Source organism: Marmota monax, unplaced genomic scaffold, assembly GCF_021218885.2.
Source record: "Marmota monax isolate L192 unplaced genomic scaffold, Marmota_monax_Labrador192_F-V1.1 WCK01_AAM20220418_F8-fsc00051, whole genome shotgun sequence".
In the NCBI taxonomy this organism is placed as follows: domain Eukaryota; kingdom Metazoa; phylum Chordata; class Mammalia; order Rodentia; family Sciuridae; genus Marmota; species Marmota monax.
The window spans coordinates 11,551,163-11,573,380 of record NW_026695202.1 but is presented as its reverse complement, the minus strand read 5'-3'; the positions used below and the strand labels follow the sequence as shown (position 1 = coordinate 11,573,380).

Below are 22,218 nucleotides of genomic sequence, written 5' to 3'. Positions count from 1 at the left end.
TCAGCCTCCAGAGTTGGTGAGATTGCAGGCCACAAGCCCACCTGTTCTGAGTTTTAAATGAAACCCTGCAGGCAGGGTGCACCATGCTAGCCTGTTGAGAGTGATGGCAGACACCTTTCTCTCAGAGGCAGAATCCAGAGCAAGAGGGCCCTGGCTTCCAAGGAGGGATGGAGAACCGGCAGCGTGGGGCTGGGAGCTCGCCTAGCCGACATCCAGGTGGAGATGTTTCTTGCCCAATACTTGCTTGGCAGACCCAGCCCGGAGTCGTGATTAAAGCCAGGCAGTGCTGCACTGCCAGAAGGGTCAAAATGTGAACCAATAGAGGGGAGGGAAGCCCAGTCACGGCAGAGTCTCACCAGGTGCCACTGTGCGCTGAGCGCGGCTGGGCATCTACACGGCACTGTGCAAAAACAAGAGCTGCTAGAGGTGGACCCAGTTCACCTGGGAGGGGATAGAACACCTGTCATGAGGGCCTCCTACGGGCGCCAACTGAATCATTGCCCATGCTTAACCACCAGGTGTGAATAACAAAACTTCAACTTTCCCACTGGATACCCTGGGGTAAAAGAGGAGGGGAGAGCCCAAGAGATGGGGTCTGCACACCTGACCCAAGAAGGGGCTCTGCTGCGGGATCTCCTCAGAACGCTGTCTGCCCGACACCAACCATAGCCTCCTTCCACCCCTGGACTCTAGGTTCACTAAATCCACACAGTGCCAAAGCATCTTTCAGTCAGGACAGAACAGACTGTAGTATCAGAAGGTCCATACTGGCTGTGAGGCCTTGGGCAAGTCACATAACTTCTCTGAATTCCATCTATAAAATGAGGCTACCTCCTGGTTCCTGTCAGGATGAAAAATTCAATTATTCCTAGAGAGAATGCTGTGTCGTCCCTGCCCAGGTGGCCGAGCCCTGCCCTCTTCTTCCTCCCTTGGGGTGCCTGGACACAGTATGTCTCGTGTGGATTGGATGGGATACCACCTTACACCTCCTGACCCTTCTCCCGCCTCGTAGATGGATTCCATAACACAACCTTCAATGTGTCATTCTTTGTCTGAATGCTCTGTGTCCCCAGACTGCCTACAGAAGCATTTCCTAGGCTCTCATTCTGGCTAAAGACCTTCTGGTCACTTCCACCCCCTTCCCTGACCACAAGCTTACACCACAGAGATTATGCTACCCTCCAAACATACCCCAGCCCATGCTGTCACCACCTTGTCCCTGTGGGGTCCTGAGGTTGTCCCAGGACCACTCTGTCCCCAGTTCGTAGTGCAGTGTGCACCCTCCCTTGGGTGCATCCTCCCTTGGGTGCATGTCTGTCGAGCACGTGGGGGAGTCTCCCCATCTGTCCACATGGGGGACAGAGCTCAGCCTGTGCTGAACAGAATACCTCTACAATCAGGGGCTTCCCTGGGGGAGTTGAGGACACAGTTCGGGCCTGAGTTCTGTTCCACCAAAAGCAGAGCCAGATCCCAGACCACGGCTCTAATGGGGTCCTGTTCCCCCTGTGGTTGCCAGGCTGCCCCCAACCTACCAGCTAGACATCTGCGCTTTGTCAGCGGAGACTCCCAGCTGTCTGTGGCCATGTTACATTGTTTCAAGTGCACTAATTAGACATCATTAAACACCAGGCTCCCTGGCTACAATCGGGATGGCTGGAGCCCAATTCTGACCAGTCAGGCCGCTTCCTCTCCAGGAACCCTCAATCCCTGAACCTGCAGGGCATCTCTCCCTGCTTGCACCCGTGGGACTCACTTCCTGCTGATTTGACCCTAGGAGGCTGTTGCTCTTGACACCTCTACCCTGAGACAAGGTTGAATGAAGGGTCACAGACATAGGAAACCCAGGCTGGCTCTTGAGAGAAAGAGGACAGATGTACCCACGTGAGCAAGGTCAACTAATTCAGCGTGATGAGCCATACGGGACCCACAGGGGAGTAAGCGCAGTGATTCTTTTTAAGATCCTAGTCCAGCTTTTCCCTGCCCCACGGTGCACTTCTGGGATGACTTCCCCAGCACTAAGTTGGTGTTAATTAGTGAAAATTATCTAATGTAAGCTCATTTCAACATTAGCTTAAAGCCAAACATAATTAGGAAGATAAATCAGCTGCTAAAAAAAAAAAATCCAACGAAGATACACAAATGAGTTTTAGAATCATCCTCCAGCTCGGGTTATGGCCCTGAGCTCCAGCACCAGGCGCCACGTGGCAGAGCAAGGCAGGCCTCAAGAAGCACCTGCAGTGCTGTTTCCTGGCTGATCCATCAGAGCAGGACAACGAGAGCCCGCAGCTTCCTGGGAGGTTCTGAGAAGCAGAAAGGGCAACGTGAGGCCACTGCCACGTGGGGTTACCTGGCAAGACTCCCCAGAGAGGCAAGGTGAAGGTGCAGAGGAGGATGCTGGGGAAGGAGTGGAGATATTTGGGCAATAGGAACAGCGTGAGCTCACGTGCCCCAGGCCTCCAGCCTTGCACGGCCCGCCTTCTGCCCGCCATGCCTTGTCACAAGTTGCTGATTCAGTCATCAATTCCCAAGAAGCTTCTGCTGGCCTGGAGCTCTGCTCAGCCTGATTCTCAGGCTTGTGTACATGCCTGGGAATAAGACTCATCTCAGTTCCAGTTTAGCTCCACTAATTGCCAGCAGTGTGAGCTTATCCTCTCTGACCCTTAGTTTTCTCATCTGTAAAATGGAAAGTTGTTGGACTGTTGTTAATGAAACAATATATTCTAAAAGCTCGGTAGGGTTAGTGGTATAGTTTGGTGGTAGTGTGCTTGCCTAACATGCACAAGGCCCCGCGCTGGATTCTCAAGACTGCAAGTAAATAAATAAAAGGGTTGGCACGCTGGCACTTAAGTGCTCAATAAATAAGAGCTATCAACACCCCACCACCATGACCAGGACTGAACTGAAATGTGTTTTCTTCTTGTCTCACCCACTACACTTAAGGCAGGCTTCACATTTTATTCATCTGTAAATTTCTGGTATTCTGACACATAGTAGATTCTCAGTAAAACATGTTGAGTAAATATGCAAATGTGGGGAATCGCCAGGCAATGGATAGCTCATGGGGACCTATATTGTCCTCTTCTGAAAAGAAAAGAGCCCTGGTCCCTGCCTCTGCCTCACCGTCTCCTGACTCTGCTAAAACAAAACAAAAAGAACATGTCCCTGGAGCGTCCTGTGTGCGCAGGCAGTACTGTGAAGGGCACAACCAAGTGACGACCTGTGTACAAGCTGTGCCCGGGATGAGCTTACTGATCATCAGAAACCGGGGCCAGAGAGACTAATCATTAGAACAGCCACAGGCTGTCCCCAGGGCTGGGAGTCTGGGATCACTAACAAGTCCACAGACTTCATGGGCTTCAGAGAAGGAAAAAGAAAACTGGAGAAAGCAACAGCTCCAGCTCAGGCTGACTGCTCATGGTCCCTGGGGGTTTGGGGAGGGACAGGGATGGCTAGGGTGACTCAGCCCCTGGGGGAGGCTCAGACAGTGCCAAGAACAGGGGAGGGCGGTCAGCCAGGACCAGCCCGTGCACATTTGTTCTCTGCCAGGCTTTCTCCCTCCCTGCTCAGATTGGAAGCCGGCCTCAGAACAGGCTCTGCTTTGTACACTCTAAGAAAAGGGAGGCGGAGCTGGCCCCTGGCCAAGGTGAGGACACTGAGCCAGGGCCCAGAGGGGAGGTGGGCTGGGAATCTCCTCAAGGCCTCAGCTGTCAGGGAGGGGTGCAAGTTCCAGGGAGCCAGAGAGTAGCCATGAAGAGGACAATATAGGTCCCCATTAGCTATCCATGATCAGTACCCCTGTGTCATGTGCCCCAATGTTGCCTGCAGAAAGACTCCTCTGTCCCACCAGGCCCAGACCAGAGGAGCTGACAGTCCTACACTTGTCTGTCTCTAGGGCCAGTCTGTGAGCCTCCCAGGGCCTGGTGGTGAATATACTTTGAATGTTTCTGGAAGATTTTGAGGCATTCCCCAAGGGTAACCTGCATTTGTGGTAGAAGGACATGGCCTTGACCTCGGACCTGGGTGGAATCCCATCCAGCTTCTCAGTACTCCGTAACTCTCTGTTTTCCCTGAGCCTCAGGGGAATACCACTTCCCCTGCAAGGTGCTGGGGATTTGGATTAATTAGAGGAAATACCACGTGCGGCATCTATCTCATCTCTCCACAGCGGTAACCCTTCTTAAGAGAATCCCCTTTTGCCTGCAGACATTATTCACCTGCATCAAAGTGCTTCCTCACAGTCTCACAGATTCTCACCACAATCTTGTGAACATAAACAAGGCAGCAAACATTATCCCCATTTTATAGATGCCGAAATGGACGTCAAAGGATTTGTAACAGATTACCCAGTGAGCCAGGAGACATCAGCCGGAACAAGATGAGGACCCCGGGGTCTTGGCAGTGGCGGGGGCCTTCTGAGACTTCTGCCCAACAGACCTGGCTTTGCTACCATGAAACCAAGTGAAGGTCATGAAGAAGTTTACTGAGGCCCCATCTCCTATGTCCAAACTCTCAGGGAAACACCCATCTTCAGAGTTTCAGGGATCCGAAGTATAAGATTTCAGAGGAGCCAGAGTTCTCCTCCCTCTTCTTCAAAGAGGGAAATACTGCCCAAGCCCACAGGCACCCCACCTCCACCCTCGGGTCTGCAGGGGTCTCGTCTCCTGATGAAGCTCTAGGTGTCAGCATCAGAGAGGCTGGGGACACTGTCCTAGGTGCCCTGGGGTTCTTTGGCTGAGCCTGTGCTGCCAGCCAGGCCCTTCTGGGGAACATGCTCAAAGGACTCCTGGTTCAGGAACAGGGAGCCTCTGCTCCTCTTGTCTTATTCTTCCCTGCCATGGCAGATCCAGAGACCCTGGACTGAGGATTTGGATCCCACAGGCTTCACAAGCAGGGTGGAGGCGGGAGGACAGCTGTCTTCACCAAAATCCAAATCAAAACCAAATCAAAAAAGTGGGAGAGAAGGGAGACAGGTGGCCCTCTAAGGAGGAAACAGGAAATGCAACTGCCGGCCGGCCAGCCCCGACTCTCCTGACTCTCACCTCCTGGGTGGGGCACCCCAGCTTCCTGGGAGCACATCCAGTGGGGGAACGTGGCACTTACTTTCCAGATGAACACTGACGTGATGCTTCCTCATATTCTCAGTTCTCACAGTCTCTCCCTTTCTGAAACCATCCAGAAACCTAGACACTGCCTCCTCCATTTTGCAGGTCAGGAGACTTACAGAGGGAAGTGACTTTCCCCAAAGAACACAGCTATCAAATGGCCAGATCAGGACAGACACCAAGACCTTTCAACTTCAGAGCCTGTCCTCGGTCCTTGACCTAAAGAAAGCTGGGTCTCCATGGCTCTGGAATTCCAACACCTGAAATCAGTGACTGAAAGAGAGAGATGCAGAACCCCATAGCCACAGCACCCCAGGATTGCCAGGGATGCCTGGGCAGGCTCGGGCAGGACCCCGGAAGGGCTGTGAAGCGTTTATTCCCTGGAGCTGGAGCTGCCGCTGGACAATTATCCACCCGCTTTCATGGGACAGAGACTCTGGAACTGCCTCGGGCCTTGGAAACGAAACTGTGTGAAATGGCCACTGGTGGAAAGGCAGAAGAGTTGGGAGGAGGGACATGTGTGCGGCCTTAGGCCCCTGGGCCTCCCTGATGTGCCTCCTTTACTCTGTGCATTAAAATCAGCGTTTAAGAGGAAGCTCCAAAGCTGGAAGGCAGATGGAAGTAGGGAAAAGGCGGAAAGGAGGGAGGTCGGAGGTCTTAGGAGAAAGAACTGCAGCCAGCTGTCAAACAGGTGGTCAGGTCCTAGAGAGCGTATTGTCTGTCTGACTCAGATTTCATAAAAAAGTAAGATTTTTTAAAAAATTATATATGTAGCCAGGCATGATGGCACAAGCCTGCAATCCCAGCAACTCAGGAGGCTGAGGCAGGAGGATAGTTCAAGACCAGCCTCAGCAACTTAGTGAGATCCTGTCTCAAAATAGAAAATGAAAAGGACTGGGGATGCACCCAGTGCTAAAGTGCCCGTTGGTTCAATCCCCACTAAAACCAAACACACACACACACACACACACAATATACATGTACTATTTATAATATGCATATTACAAATAAACTATATATTGTTTTGGGGGGACATCTGCTTCGTCCCTGTATGTCAAGCCCAGCACAGTGCAGAATCTGGTATAGAGAGCTCCGTATCATTTGCTGCATGTAGCTGGATGAGGGAAGTGTCCATTGAGGTTCACGGGAGACAGTGGGTTCTACTTAGGACAAAGGCCACTTCCGCCTGGGGTTTGAATTTTGATTTTTTTCTTTTGGTACCGGGGATTGAACCCAGCCTGTTTTATTTTTCATTTTGAGGCAGGGTCTCATTAAGTGGCCTCAAACTTGTGATCCTCCTGCCTCCTTAGGCTTCCAAGCTGCTGGGATTATGGCAAGCACCACTGTACCTGGCCAAAGCTGGGTTTCTTGGTGGTGTGAACTGGTAAGACCAGTACTTTGCCACGTGCCCTGGGCACCTGGATCGCAGCCGTTCCCGGCTTCCTCCCAACAGCTACCCAGGTCTCTAACAAGGCTGCTGCCTTCACTGCCCCTGCCACCTACTCTGGAGAGTTTCTCCAGATCCCTGATCCCCCACACCCTCTCCCAACCAATTTAGAGCATCCTTTCCTTTGCTGCCAGACAACTTGTTACAATGGAGACTAAAGGAGTCCCCGGGGGATGGGCAACTCAGCAGGGAAATCTCCAGACACTCGCTTCTCCAAAGGGACTGGTGGTCAAGAGGAGACCGTTTTCAATTTAAGTGGGATATTGACCACCCGTGACAATCAGGGTATCATCATAGCCCTAAGGTGACCAAAAGGAGTAAGACACTCTCTGCTCTGAAAGGCTCCCAACCCAGGAGGATAACAGGAGCTCTCCCAAAACAACCCTTGTACAACTTCTGGATTTGATAAAGTGCCAAGAAAGAGGTGGCCTCTCAGCCAAGACTTGAAGGAGGAAGGACAAGCCCATTGACAGAGGTGGGGTTGGCTGGGTACCCACCCCTTTTCCCCATGGAGCTGTTCCACTACCTATGACAGGAATGAAAAGGAGCAGCTCCTAGTTCTCAGCTGACAGCAGCTACCTGTCCCAGCAGCCTCCCTCTCCCCGGCTGTGCTTACAATCTTTGTTGGATCCCTGGAAATCCTGACCAAGGACCTGGGAAGGCTGTGTAAACTTCTTGTCCTTGGTCTAAAGATGTCACCTTGTCCTTGTGGACCTCAGAGAGCCTCTCTGTGAAACAAAGACAACACACTGCCTTACACAGTGATTGAAGCACTACGGGAACTGCGCCATTTGTGGGAAACTCAGAAGACTGGGTAGCTGGTGGGTTTGGGGCGGGACCCAGGAATGCAGGAGTCAAGGAATAATCTTTGAGGTGAGGGCTGGTAAGTTTTCTACTATTCTTGAAGCATAAGGCAATAGTCTCTAAACCCACCCAAGCAGCCTCAAAAATGGAAGCCTCTGGCCCGGCGCCGTGGTGCACACCTATAATCCCAGTGGCTCGGGAGGCTGAGGCAGGAGGTTAGCAAGTTCAAAGCCAGCATTAGCAACTTAGTGAGGCCCTAAGAAATTTAGTGAGATCCTGTCTCAAAATTAAATGTAACATAAAGGCCGGGGATGTGACTCATAAGGGAGCCCCGAGAAAGGACAGGCAGATGGCTCACTGACATCTCATCCTTTCTGCTGTGCTCAGACATGCAGGTAAACAGGCCCTCAGCATCCAAAGGCCTTCTCTAACCTGGGTTGGGGGCTGGGCTAGTGCCCTGCCCCTCCTGCCACACCTTCTCTCCAGCATTTGTCATAAATTATAGTGATGAATTAGCAAACTATTAGATGACCTAAGAGTAGAGGTGTACTTTATGTGTCTTTTTGCTACTAATGTATGCTTAGCGCATAGCAGACCTCCGGACATTTGTCCAGGAACCAAACAGATGCACACACCCTCCAAATTGCCAGCCCAGCACGATGACATTGTTTGTTCCTCCTACTCTGGCTTTGTAATCAAGAACCAAGAGCTTCCCAGTCCACACTCGATCATGCCAGAAAGTACTCCCTAGCAGTTGCAATGACCCAAGCCACCCAAGTACCAGAGACTTGCCCTGATCTCCTCTGCTAGCACAGCTTAGTTCAGAGGCTCATTTCTGGGTCCCTAAAGGTACTCTTTCTCTCTGCAGTTTAAGCAGACAAAGGACATCGTTCAATGACACTAAAATAAGCGGCTCTCTGGGGGGTGCTGGTTACCCAGCTCAGCTTGGGAAGGGCTCTCAGTCATCTGCAGTGGCCCAGAGAGCAGTTAGTTTAGACCAACCTCCTCAAAGGTCTCCCTCTTATCCACAGGTATGGGGCCTGTCTGCCACCCAGCTCCTTCTCTCCCATCCCCTATCATGTTTTCAAAGTGTCCCCTAATTAGGCTTCTCCCTCCATATCCCTGAGGACCAATCACACAGGCTGGTTTGTGAGTGTGGGCAAGTCACAGCAACTCCCTTTGAGTCGTAATTTCCTGGTTGTCATTTGGGAACAAAAAGCGACTGCAACTTATTCATTTATTGAGGATTAAATGAAATAGAAGCAAGTCTCTCTGACACACTGGCCCTTCTGGCTCCTCTCAGTGGCTACCTGCGTCTCTACACAAAAACCAGCTTGCAGTCTACCCAGCCCAGCCCCAGGCCTCAGCTGCCAGACTCTCTGGAAACAAAGGAAATTCCCTCCCTCAGGGAGAATAGGGAGGAGGAAGGATTTAATGTAATAGCCACGGAAAGTGACTTGCCAGTTGGACAAGCTGGGGTGCACAGCCTTTAGGGCTCTAGGTCTTTCTCTGGCCAGTCACGTGGCCTTTGGGCAAATGCCGTTCCTTCTCTGTGCCTCATTTTCCTCCCCCATGAAGCAGAGTGCTGAACAGACATGAGAGACAGTGATTAGGGGTGGGGGCCCAGAGGGCCTGGAAGTTGGGTGGGCACAGGGCCGGAAGCTGCTGCTTCCAGGGGTAGACACCTACGTGGGACCCAGATGAAGGACCCTACACCAGACCCACTCAGTTCTCAGCCCCACCGCAACAGCTCTTTTGTCTTGCCACTCTTGCCAATCAACCTTCTGCTTTTCGGGAGTCTCTTATGAGATAAATACCCCAATTTCTCTTTTTTCCCAACTCTATCTCCCCTCCCTCAGGGGGCATTCCCAGAATGCACATTCAGCCTCAAAACCCCTCGTCCTTCCAGCAGAACTTCAGCATTAAACTTATGGAGGGCAAAGGTCGCAGCCTGGATCTTCTTTATGGCCAAAGCCTGGCCCAGGAAACAATTATTGGTTAAATCTGTACACATAGGATTGGTTCACAACTGTTAAATTTCTGTAGCTAAATATTTAAAGAGTTAAGAAAACTCCACAGAAGAGCCCCAACATCCCACAGGGGACAAGAAGCCCCAGTGACCAGGGACCTTATCTCTCTCTTCTTGTAACCAGGGTATACAATCTCTCCCCCAGCAGACTGTGACCAGGCTAGCTCCATTCAGACTCCTTGCTTCATCCCATGGAACTGTAATTTCAGACTGTGGGACAGGGTAGTGCAGAGGCTAAGAGCCAGGGCTTTGGTGTTTGGATCCTGGCCTAGGCATTTACTAGCTATGTTACCTCAAGCAAGTAACTGTGCTGTCCTGTGCTGATCCGGATTTCCTTTTCCTTAAAAATTAGGAAAATACCTGTTTTGACCAGCGGTTGTGAAAAAAAAGCAAGAGAAAATGCTGATAAGTCATTAGGACAGTGGCTGGCACATAAGGCTAAATAAACTGAAGCTCGTTAGTACATATCATGAGATGTGACCCCTGACTCTTAGCTGAGCCTACTGCCCAGCACCACCCCCCAATTCCCACCCCACCCCACTCATGTTCTCTCTTGCCTTTTTCTTCTGCAAAATGCTACATACAAAGAAAGCTCATTCACATGAGGAACAATTGCTTAGAGAGAGAGGGTGAAAATTGGGACACGGAAAAGTTAACCCTTCCTCTTACAACCCATCTAGCCCCTACATGGGTCACCCTTCCCAGGCAGAGGAGCCCCAGGGGAAGCTCTGGTTTCTAGGGGACATGGGACACCAATCGCACTCTTGCAGGTGAATTGGAATGGTGAACTCAAACCACTTCTATTGTATATTCTGAACTAGGCATCAAAAGGCTGCTGGTGTTTCTTAACAAATCTCAGTGGAGGGGAGCCAGATTACATGAAAATATAGGATGTCCCTAAGTTTTAATTTCAGGTAAAGAACAAACAACTTTTCAGTACCAGTATGTCCCATGCAATAGTTGTGATATTTGTTATTTATTTGAAGTTCATTAATGGAACATCTTACCGTTTTCCTGGAAACTACCTACGTAGTCCTGCACAAGGGCACAGAGGAAAGATTAAAGTTATCCCCGGTGGGCTGCTTCCCACAACCTACTGGCCTCACCACCTAGAAGGATCTCTCTTCAACACCCAAGCAAAGCAAGTGGGCCAAGAAGGAACTTCTTCCCGAACTGCAGAGTCTAGCACCTGCCTTGACGGAGTGCCCAGCACCATGCCAGGCCACATAGGGTGATACAAATAGCTTCCCTCCTTCATTCCAGGCTGCTGGAGCTTCAGTACTGGGCCCAGAGAAGGTGTGAGGGTGTCAGGTCAGCTTTGTCTGGTTGGGGGCCTCCTAAGAGGAGTTGGGGTGGGGGGTGTCACTACTACCCACTTCATGGGGCTGTTGTGAAGATCAAATGAGAAAATGTCCAGGGATAAGTTTTGCAAATCCTTGGACAGTGCCCAGATTTTGATGAAAACCCCTGAGTGGCCCATTGTACTGCAGGGGTTCACAGCCCCCCTCTCCTGGGCTATGCCCTAGGGCAGGGAGCAAAAAGTCAGAGGCTCTGGACACTGTGTCAGCGGTGACCAACTTCCGTCTAGCACTTTCACATTTACCCCTTCTAGAGCCCTTACCACAGCCTCAGGAGGTGAAGGCAGGTTGGAGACCCTTTTCCAGAGGGTGGTCAGGGTGGCCTGTATGGGGTCCCGTCTCAGAGATGAGGCCTGGTCCAAGAGGCTGGGAGTGGGGGTACCACTGATGTGGGCAGCGGAGCCCTGCCTACCTTCTGGGCCTGTTGGATCATCTGCCTGACCACCTGCTTGAGGTGGGGCGCCTTCTCCTCCTTGGGGGGATGGGTGAAGAGAGTGACGCGGCTCATGCCGCGGTAGAAGCCAGCGTCGGTCCAGCCCAGGTCCAGCGGGGGCACCTCGGTGTCGGAGCGGTCCGGCCAGTAGGCCAGGGACTCGCATGGTTCGGCCGGGACCTTCGCTGGGACATTGGACTTGCTCTTGCTCTTGCCGCGGACGGCGGAGGCTGCAGGGGCCACGTCCTCGTAGGGGCTCCAGGCGGTGCACAGGGCCTGGCGCTCCTGGCTGGAGAGGAAGTCCCGCAGCCGCTCCTTCTTGAGCCGCTCAAAGTAGGCCTGCTCGCCGCGGCCCAGCAGCGCCTCCAGCGCGGCCCGCCGCCGCTCGCAGTAGTAGAAGGCGGCCTGAGCCTCGGTCACCTTCGGGTTCACGTGCGCCTCGTCCAGGCAGCTCAGCTGGGAATCGGCCATGGCGCCCCGGCCCCGGGCCGGCCCCTGCCCGGGCGCGGAGGTCCCACAGCCTCACCTGGAGCCTCGAGGGGCGGGGCGGGGCGCCTCACCTGGCCGCATGGTCGCCTCGGCCCGCCCCTCGGCAGCGAGCAGGCCAATCCGCGAGGGCCACAGCGAGGGCGCGGCCGTCGGGCGGGGCGGGGCCGCCGCGCCCACCGCCCCCGCCGCCCCCGCCGGGCTCGCCAGGCCCTCGGGGCTTTCCTGGGACGCGCTCCCGGGGCGGTCCGCCCGGGTGGAGGGCTCGGCCCTGGTTGGGGGCCCAGAATGGAAAGAAACTTGCAGCCTAGACCCACGTGCAGCCTTTGGCCCACGTCTGCCTCCCGTGGCCGACCCCTTCCGACAGCCAGCCCCCGCAAACGCGCGGCAGGTGCGCGCTCACTTTTGGTCCAGGTCGGGCCCAGAGCACGTGTTCTGGCCAGAACGCCTTTAGGGCCGCTGATCTAACCCCTCGGAGTTAAGGGTCTTGGGGCCCCGCTGCTGGACGGAATTGCGACGGCTGCGCTGCGGGGAGCGAGGGTGGGGGTGGTGAGGGAAAGCAAAATGCTAATGAATTCATAGTTACCCGCCCACGTGTCCCAGTTCTGAGATCAGAGACCTCCCGGGGCTTTCAGTCCCACACCTTCGCTACAAAAAATAAAAATTAAAAAAAAAAGAGACCCACCCAAACAGAAAGGACGTAAAAGGATGTAAGCAGCAGCAGTGGAATTTGTCCATTTTAATTTGAAGTGGTGTGCACACGTGTTTCTGTGTGTGTTTGGGCAAGATAGGAAGCCAGAGGCCTGATTACTATATTAGTGATGCCAAATGTATGTTTGAGCTTAAGGAAGGAAGCCACACATAGAGATACTCATTTGCAGTGTCTCTCCCCCCCGCGCCTCTCTCTCTCTCTCTCTCTCTCTCTCTCTCACACACACACACACACACATACACACACACCACCACCACCACCAGTAGCAGCTCTGCTGTTTCTCATTGGATTAAATACAATCTTCTTAGTCATTAACGTATTATTTTGTTCTTGTGCTCTGTACAATTTGATTCTCCACATTCAAAATATTTTCAGATCATAGCAACTAAAGGTTCACATTTCTCTCATTTTACAGCACAGCATCTTAAGAGCTGGAAGGAGCTTTAGAAACTAGTCCAACCCCTTCATTTCACAAAAGAGGAAATTGAGGCCTAGAAACAAGTGCTTTGCCCAGGAGAGGCAGAGCCCTGGGGACTGTGGCTGTCTGGGAGATCTTTCTCCTACCGTGTAATCTCCCTGCCCTTTTTACTTTCCAGAGGTTGTGAAGAGGTCAGTTACCATTTCGAGGCCTTCCTTTGATGGTCTAGAAAAATGAGGGTTAGATTTTCAAACATCTGTAAGTTTTGTGACCATAGTCAGTTCTTTTTTTTAAAAAAAAAATATTTATTTTATTTATATTATGTAGTTCTGAGGATCAAATCCAGGGCCTCGCACATGCTAGGCACGTGCTCTACCGCTGTGCCACAACCCCAGCCCCCCTAGTTCTGATACCCTGTGCCAGCTCAAAGATTGGGGGTAGTGAGCAGTACATGGTGCCTGTCACCCCATCTGTCCTTTGCCACTCTTGGGAATTAGAAGGCTGATGATACTCTATTGTTAAGTACTATAGGCAAATTCCATCTTTAGATGGGAGAGCACTTAATTTGTTTTCTAATAATTTGAGGCCCTACAAGATGCCAGACTTTGTGTTCTGGGGACACAGAGGCACTTAGATCAATGGGAGGGACAGACAGGGAAAACAAAGCAAAGGTGGATAGTAAGAGTGATGGAAATACTTTAATAAACAACAGTCAAATGCTTGGGAAGCAAACTGGCTCAACAAACATTTACTCAGTGCCTGCTATATGCCTGGCACACGGTTGGTGCTCAGTACATATTTCTTAAAGAAAACGATGAATTAGGGCCAAGAGGAAGTTATATGTTCAGGGATCTGTGGAGAATATGAAGAAAAAAGCCACTTATCTGCCCAGTAGGATGTGGATAAGATGGGCTTCACCCAGTAGCAAAGGGCTCTGGGTCTAAAAGAAGAAGAATTGAAGGTGGGGAGAGGGAGTTAGACTGGGTGTGGTCAGAGCATCATGCTGGTGCCAGGCACATGTGGGTTCAGTTCAAGTTACCACCCCTTTCAGAGCCTTAGTGTCCTCATCTGTAAAATGGGATAATGGTGCTGACCTCTCTTGATGTCCTAGATTGTTGCGGGGGTTAGATGAAATCGTGCATTTGATTTAATTATTATTTGGGTCTGACTTGTTAAAGTGGTTTAGAGCCTGTGCCTCCCATGCCTTATGGCCACAGGTTAAAATGCAGCTTCTGATTCAGAAGACGGCTACCAGGCCTGGGATTCTGCATTTCTGCCAATCCCCAGGCTGTGCTGGGAGTGTTGACCTACAGACTGAGCTTGGCATGGCAAGGATATCAGAGCTGGCAAATAAGAGCATGGACTTCTGTTGTGTATGTCCTGGAATGGACCCAGCTTTCCCAGAATTAGTGTTTGTCCCTAGGAGCATTATTTCTCCAGATGGGGACTTGGTTTCATTGTCAGAGAAATGCGGGCAGTAATAAGTTCTACCTCATGGGATTCTTTAAGAAGGGGAAACCCGTTGCTGGATATGTACCACTTTGCAAAAAGTCTGGCACAGGTAGCCACCCATAAAGAGTGTTGAAGTGTAGGAAATTGAAACTGAAAAGAGAGGGACACTGGGGCCCAGCTGTGGGGACCTTGACTTTAGATCTTATTCTGTAGCTACAGGGGAGCCACTGAAGATTCAGAGACCATAAAACAAGCAAACAGACAAACAAAAAATAGTGGCAATTACTGTGTACCAAACACAACATAGTTTATAATTTAAATGAATTGTAGAATCCTATTAGAAAAATTGTTACCCTCATTTTACAGGTAAAAAAACTGAAGCACAAATAGGTTTGGTAGCTCACTCTTGGTGACCCAGCTAGTAAGTAGAAGAGACAGAATTCAAACCCAGACCATCTGACCCCAGAGTCTGTCAACCTACTCACCTTGCTGCATTGTCTTAATCAAGAATGTTAGAAAGGGGTAGTAGAAAGAGAAAATATTTACCTTGTTTAACAACCTACGCATTCAATAAACATTTGCCATGTGTCTAGCATGGTGTTAAGGGTGAGAAGTCATTCATCCAAAAATTTACCAAACGTTATTGAGCCTTACTTAACACAAGGACCTGCTCTGGGTACTAGGGGTCCACTTGGAGCTTACATTGAACTCGAATGATTAAAACATGACTTTTGCTCTCAAGGAGCACAAACGTTATGTGACATGGTTTTGGATAGAAGGCTAGTGGCAGGGTAGAATATTTTAGAAACAATTCACATTGGAAAAGATCTTTCCCAGATCTGATAGGAAACTCACGGTGGTCTTTTTTTTTTGTCACATTCACATTTACATACCAATGACTTACTTTTTCAATCGACACTTTTGAGAGGTGAAAGATAACATGCTTGCCACTGAGAAGAAAAGAGACATAATAGTTAGCTGCCCTGGTGATTCCCTTAGTTTAGCTGGAAGTCAAATATAGCAAAGGGTGGGGCATGTGGCTCAGTGGCAGGGTGCTTGCCCTGGCATGTGTGAGGTCCTGGGTTCCATCCCCAACCCGGAAAAACAAAACGAAACAGCAATCTTCATAAGGCAAGGTAATAAGTGGCACCGTGACATTCACAGAGGTTATAGTTCAAAGAGGCATTTAATGTACAATTATCTTATTGGACCTGGTCTCTCTGTGAGTCCCCATCTGTTAAAGGAGATTGTGGAAGAGATTATTGTGAAGTGTTATGAAGGAGTCAACTGAGGTCAGTGGGTGAGATGTATGTTCAGGGTTGTCTGCTGACAGCCTGATACGCAGCCTGGCCCACTCCCTCTACCCTACCCCACCCCCTACCCCTGCCAACCCCAGACAAATTCCATGCATTACTATTGTGATATTTTAAGAACCTGACCAGAGGTGGAAACTGATTTCTTTTAGGCCAGGCCCTACAGATTAAGTTTGGTAATTGAGCTTAATCTGGGCCCAGGGACACTCCTTGAGGTGGTGACACCCTGTGAAAGCCACTGATCCTCTACTGGTCCCTTGATTCTGAGTCTGGCATTCCCCACAGTCTGGAGGTTGCCTTTCCAACCTCAGAGGCCACCTTGCCCAAGGTGACTGCCACCTTCTGAGAACTCCTGCCTGCTCTGGTAAGTCCCCTCAGGCTCCCCTTTCTCCTCCTTCTTCCTTCCTCCGAGGACACCGCCAGGGCACTTGGCTCTAATTCACCTTCCTCTCACCCTCTGCTGTGCACACTGCAGGCTGAGTGTTCGGTGAAGATATGACACCTTATAGTTAGCATTAATTGTGGCTGTGTTCATCCCCGCACACGTCTATTTTCCTAGGCCTTCCTGTATAATTTTAGTCCCAAAATAGCCCACCTCATGATATATTCTTAGATAAGTTTCCAGGGGTGACTTTTTCCCCTTCTGTAACCATTTGTCACGAGTGCCTGTTATGAAACTTTGGGGGCTCTCTCACACTGCGGTAAAAAATTTTTCTTGCTCCTGTTCTCAGAGAGGGTAAGAGGTTGCACCTGGCCGGAGAGGCCCAGCATCTCGGACCCAGCAAGTCCAGAGCAGCCTTCTCGGGACCACCCGACTGTCCCAGGAAACACATACACAGAGGCCTGGCACCTGCCGGTTTGCAACTTACTTGGGGCTTTTGTGTATTCATTTGGTGACTCCTTATTGAGCTCTAATTATGTGGTGGGCATTTCCTGCCTCCGGACCTTCCAGACAGAGGCCTTTGTTCTATGGTCCCTGACCCTTGTGGCCGCTCTGCTTTCTCTGACACAGTGGATTTTTCACCCCCTCTGCCACTCTGTCGCCTTCATCCATCTTTACGCGTTGGTGTCCCTCAGGGTCCATTCTTGGCCTTTCCTGTGTTTTACGCTTCACTGCTTCCTGGGCCAACTTCCTATGCTTGGATGACTCCTGAACTTCCATTTCAACCCCAGAAAGCCCCCCTCACCTCCATACCAGTGTCTCCAGCTCCCTGCTGAGAGAGCAGAGCACCTCTCCTTGCCAGAGGCGCCTTCAACACAACTTGTTCCAAAAGGAAACCAACTGCCCCTTCCGCTGTTCCACTTGGGTTTCCCACCTCCAGAATGACACAGTCCTCTCCCCTCCGCCATCTTGCCTGAATGGGAGAGATGGACTTGGTTGAATGCTCCTTCCCCACTACCTCTACCCTGAATTGTTACAAGAGTCTTATAACAAGGTGTCCCTGACTGGAGTCTTCCCCAGTCCAATCCCTTCTAAAAGGCAAATAGAACTGCATCATTTTCCTGCATAAAACTTTTCCAAGGCCCATTATCTCAGAGGAAAGCCCAAACACCTTGAGGCCATCTTGGATCCAACATGCTATGCTTGCTTCTTCCATCTCGTCCCCCTGCCCTTCCTTGGCGTGGCCTGTCTTCGCTGGACCTCCTGCTGTGGAAATGCTCTTCTCTGCCATCCACCAGTGACTCTTCTGAATCCTTCAGTCTTCAGCCTGTGGTCACCTCCTCCATAGTCTTTCCTAGGCCTCCAAGTGTGAGTTAGGTCATTTATAATTTCCTTGAGGGGGTGACTGTCATATTTGTCGTGGTTTTCCCTGATTTTTATACCCTAACCACTAGACTTTCACCCCAGTACCCACTCTGTCACCACTGCTTTACTTCAAACTGACCAGGAATTTCTTCTTAAAACCAGTTAGCATTTTCTCTCTTTCCTGGTCACAGAGTATGAACCTAAGAACAGGAACCTGGATACAGCGGTAACCCGACTGTGTGTAGGGGTGTGTGTGTGTGTGGGGGGGGGGTGTAGGATTCATAGTGCACATTTTTGCTCATCTGTAATGTTGAAGAGGATTTCAGCATCCACCCATGTCCTGCAGACACAGACAAAGGAGGCCCTTACTCTAGCTGATGGGGAAGGGGACCAGGATCAGGAAGGGACAGATTTTGATGAAGCTGCCTAGGAAGAAGCCAGGTGCTAGGCACTTCTCCTACCTGGAGGCCACTCACCTGGGTTGCTTGTCCATCATGTGCCCCTGCTGGGCGTTGACCTGGAGCAAGAGCTCATCACTAAAGAAGTGGCTGGCCATTAGCTTGAGCTCTACCCTATGGTCCTTTGTGCCTCTTGCTCAGACTCTTTCTGCTGGTTCAATATCAGGAGAGAATTCCTAAAGATGAAGATGGACTAAGACAACCTAAGGCCTCCAACCAGAGTTTAGTCCCTCTCAAGACTCACCAAACTCGACTTACGTTGTTCCTTGCCTAAGAAGGGTATAAGGATCAGTGTCTTTTTAGTGTATGCCATCTGCATGCATCAGATGTTATAGGGGTTTCCGATACTTTCAATCACTTCATTTTCATATTATGTATTACAACCCACATGTGATATAAGGGGTAAAGCTAAGGCTCAGAGAGAGTTAGCAACCCAGCCAGGGTCACACAGCTAAGAATTCCAGCATAGGTCCTCTTGCTACAAGTCCATGGGATCCAAGGGTCAGATGAATCATACAATAGAACTCTCCGACAGAGTTGATATGGCCACACATAGCTCTTGAAGGTAAAATTAAATAAAAGTAAATATTCAGTTCCCCAGTCTCACTAGCCACATCTGAAGTGCTCAGTGGCCAAGCATGGCTAGTGCCAGCCTCAAACGTGCATTTTTGTAGGAAGTTCCTTTAGAGAGCACTGTTAGAGAAACTTAAGAGCAGGAAGAGCTGCTAGAGGCCTGAGAAACTGGGAGGGTTTTTCCAGTAAGGTGGACCTGAGCCAGGCTTTCAAGGGCTTAGAGATCTGGAGGAAAGAAAGTTCTAATTAGATGGTGGAGGAGCAGGAAAATCATGCCCATCTCTAAAGCAGACCTGGGGATGTCGATGGAAGAATGAGTGAATGAATAAGTAAATAAGTGAATAAATGTAATACTCATGGCAAATGCAGAGTACACCAACCTTCGGGTCATGGTGTATGCATATGTGTTATGGTTTGCGAATGAAGTGTCCCCCAAAACTTCTGTTACTGAAGGGATATTCAGAGGTAAATGATTAGATCATAATAGCCATAACTTAATCAGTCCATCTTAGTTTGAATGGACTGACTGGGTGGTAACTGGAGGCAGGTGGGTGTGGCTGGAGGAGGAGGGTCACTGGGGGTGAGCCCTGGAAGGGTACATCTTCCCTCCGGCCCCTTCCCTACCCGCTGCTTCCTGATCCTGCTGTGAGCAGAGCAGCTTTCCTCCCCTGGGCTCTTCCCTCATGATATCTCACCTTGGGCCAAGAGCAATGGAGTCAGCTCTCTATGGACTGAGACCTCTGAAACTTGAAGCCCCAAATAAACTTTTCCTCTTCTGAATTATTCTTGTTGGTCATTTTGGTCACCATGATGCAAAAGCTGATTAAAACAATACTTATGTCACATATGTCTGTGTAAAAAGGCATGACACGTGTGCATATGTCAGAACATGTACACACACGTGTGTGTTTCAGGGGTGGGAGAATGACGGGGAAGGAGAAAGTCAGAACTATGAGTCGCCTTACGGGAGTTCTTGCAACCTGGAATTGCAGGGTGAGATTGAACCCCGTCGGCAGTTGGAGTAAATAAGTGAATAAATGTAATATTCATGGCAAATGCAGTAAAGATGGCTCTTTAGATGGATGTACCTGGCTAGATCACAGTGTGGACAGGGGCAGGGAGAGCCCAGGGCAGACTCCGACGACGACGACACAGAAAGAGGGTCTGAGACAGCCGAAGGTCTGAGATCAGCTGGGTTAGGAGCGAGTCCTCTGAGAGGGACAGGGCCTCTCACCCTCCTCCAGGCAGAAGCACAGGCATAGGGAGCCCTGGAGCAAGCAGCAGTGGGCTGTGTAGGCAGCTCAGAACTGGCCCGGCCCTCACGGCTGGTCATGAAGTGCCCCCTCCTGATCACTGTCAGAACCAGGAACATTTGTGGACCCCAACCAAGGGCCCTAGGCTGGAATTATAGTTTTCTCAGTATCTGCTCATCCGTGTCCTTGGGGCCTTGAGGTCACAGGGCAGAGGCCTTGGGTGCACCCACCACTCTAGGGCAAGGCCAGCAGAGCACATGCCAGAGGAAGTGCCACAGGGAGGTGGCTCTAGGCAGAGGGTGGAATCAAGACACTGTGTGCAGGAGGTGGGGTTGCTCTGGCCTTGAAGACCTGGTAGGATATGATCAGAGGTGAATAGAGAGAGGATCTCTAGGTGGAGGGACCTGCATGAACACTGTCACCAAAGAAGGAACCTGCAGGGCAAGGGTCAGGGGTTGAGGGTGGCCCAGGTGACGGCCTCCACCAGCCCCATCTGCAGGAGGCAACTTGAGCCCTGAGCTTCGATGGCAAGGGACGTTTTCCAATAATGAAAGCTCCTGGGGTTGGGGCTGGGGCTCCGTGGTAGCACCCTTGCCTGGCATGTGTGAGGCACTGGGTTCAGTTCTCAGCACCACATGTAAAGAAATAAAATAAAGGTCTATCAACAACTAAAAATATATATTTAAAAAAGGAAGTTCCTGATCTGGGTGGGATGTTCTATAAAGTAATAGAGGCCCCCCAAGGAAGCAACCAGGAGAGCTGATATCCTGTGGGCCCTAGGACGCCATAGCCCAGCCTGACACTCTCTCTTCAAGGACAATTCCTTTTCTTTCCAATTGTTATGGAAAAAATTGTTCAATGACTTTCCTTAAAGCCTGATGAGGAAGGCTTATTCAGGGCCATTGAGATAGGTCCAGGGATCACTGCAGTGGGGTCCTGCAGCTGGGGGAGAGAGATTGGGCTCAAGGCCAAATACAGCATGGACCAGTGGGGATTTATGGCCAAGGAGCAGTGTGTGTGTGTGTGTGTGTGTGTGTGTGTGTGGAGATGAAAATCTTCCTGAGCAAACATGAAGGGTGAGGGGCATTCAGGCCTAACCAACCTAATAGGACTTTGTGAAGACTGGCCCCCTGGAGGATGGTGGAGGATGAGGAACACCCACCAGGCAGGAGGACCAACAGATATCTAGGGTAGGGCTTCTGGCTAAATGCACTGGCAAGGTTCTTTGGTAAAACTGGATTTTACCAGGAAGTGCACAGATGGGTCTCACAGAAGAGCCAAGGGTGTGACTCAAGTTTGGCTGAGCAAACACTCTTTGTCACACCCTGACCCCTTTGTCCCTTGCAGGCTGATGTTACAGAGCAGGACCTATTGGGAAGAGGGCGGGTAAGGGAAAGAAGGGGGTTCTCCCAGGTTTGACTTACTACATCAGCAAATTCGAAGTTTGATAGGCGCAGGGAGATTACCTGGAGGAGGGCAGAATACAGAACAGGCACATATAGAGGGAAGGAGACCTCTGCAGAAACACCCCTTGCGGAGGTGATACAGCACAGGGTGGCAGGGGTATTTCTGCCAAAATGGAAGGTAGGTTTTGTGTGTGTGTGTGTAAACATCCATGTGAGTGCTGACCAGGAGAAGCGGGACTTGTGCAAGGGCCAGGAAAGTCAAAACCTTCCTGGAGGTTCAGAGAAGGACTGAACAGAAGCCTCAGAGAAGGACTGAGGTTCCTTCTCTTTCATGCCTTGTTGCTTGGCCTGGGCCATAGAAATAAAAAGGAGGAATGCAAACCGTTGTGTCACACCTGCCACTTGTTAGGCCCCTTACCAAGTGTTTCCCATAATTTTTTTTTTCTTGTGACAACTCAGTGCTATTATCCGCAGTTATCTGGATCAGCTCAGAGAGGTCAAGTAACTTGCCTAGGCTCACAGCGTAAGCTGCACAGTCTGTACTGGGGCCAGGTCAATCTGACTCAAAGCTGTGCCTTTTCTGTTATCACCTGAAGGAGAAAGTGAATGATTAGAAAGAAGGGGAGACAGACGCCAGGCACACAGATCAAGATTGGGGCTTTCTCTCTAGTCTGGAAGGTTCTATAATGCACCAGAGCACAGTGGGCAGCTAAGAATGATATCACTGAGAAGTCAAGGTGACAGCCCAGTGTTTCTCACTCCCTATGCACAAGGTATGAATTCCTCCTTCTTTCCCCAACCATGGGGCAGCTCACTGTCCAGTGGGGGTGGAGAATGTTCCCCAACAATTCTAGTGTCTCCAGCCACATTCAGACATCACCCTGTTTGCCAAGTCTGTATGGAGGTGGGGAGGGAGCAGAAGTGGCCAAGGCTTAGAACTGGACCTGGGAGGCAGGGTTTGAGGGAGATGGGGGAAAGACAGATCAGCTTCTGCATGGGAAGGGTTTGGCCTTTCTTCTGGGCGGCTAGCAGGATCAAGGGTTTGGCACATGGTCACTGGAGTGCTGAGGGGTGATGCACAGACCCCAGGATATGAAGGCTCAGGTGGGTGGACAGGCAGGATGGCAACCAAGGTTGGCAGACACCACCTGGGTCCTACACCCGGTATTGGCATGAGCGAGGCAGGAGGGAAGGGAAGGGCTGGGTACATCAGAGGACCCAGTGTCT

The 22,218-nt window shown here is 50.8% G+C and overlaps 1 protein-coding gene across 1 annotated transcript in view; it reads right to left on the bottom strand.

The window, feature by feature from the left end:
- The window catches only part of Fam83f (family with sequence similarity 83 member F), a 33,915-nt gene extending 22,212 nt beyond the window's left edge, over positions 1-11,703 (bottom strand). The window contains exon 1 of the mRNA XM_046429717.2: positions 11,153-11,703. Coding sequence (XP_046285673.1) covers positions 11,153-11,644 — 492 coding nt within the window. The 5' untranslated portion in view covers positions 11,645-11,703. The remainder of the gene's footprint in view (positions 1-11,152) is intronic.
- Positions 11,704-22,218: the final 10,515 nt, after the last annotated feature.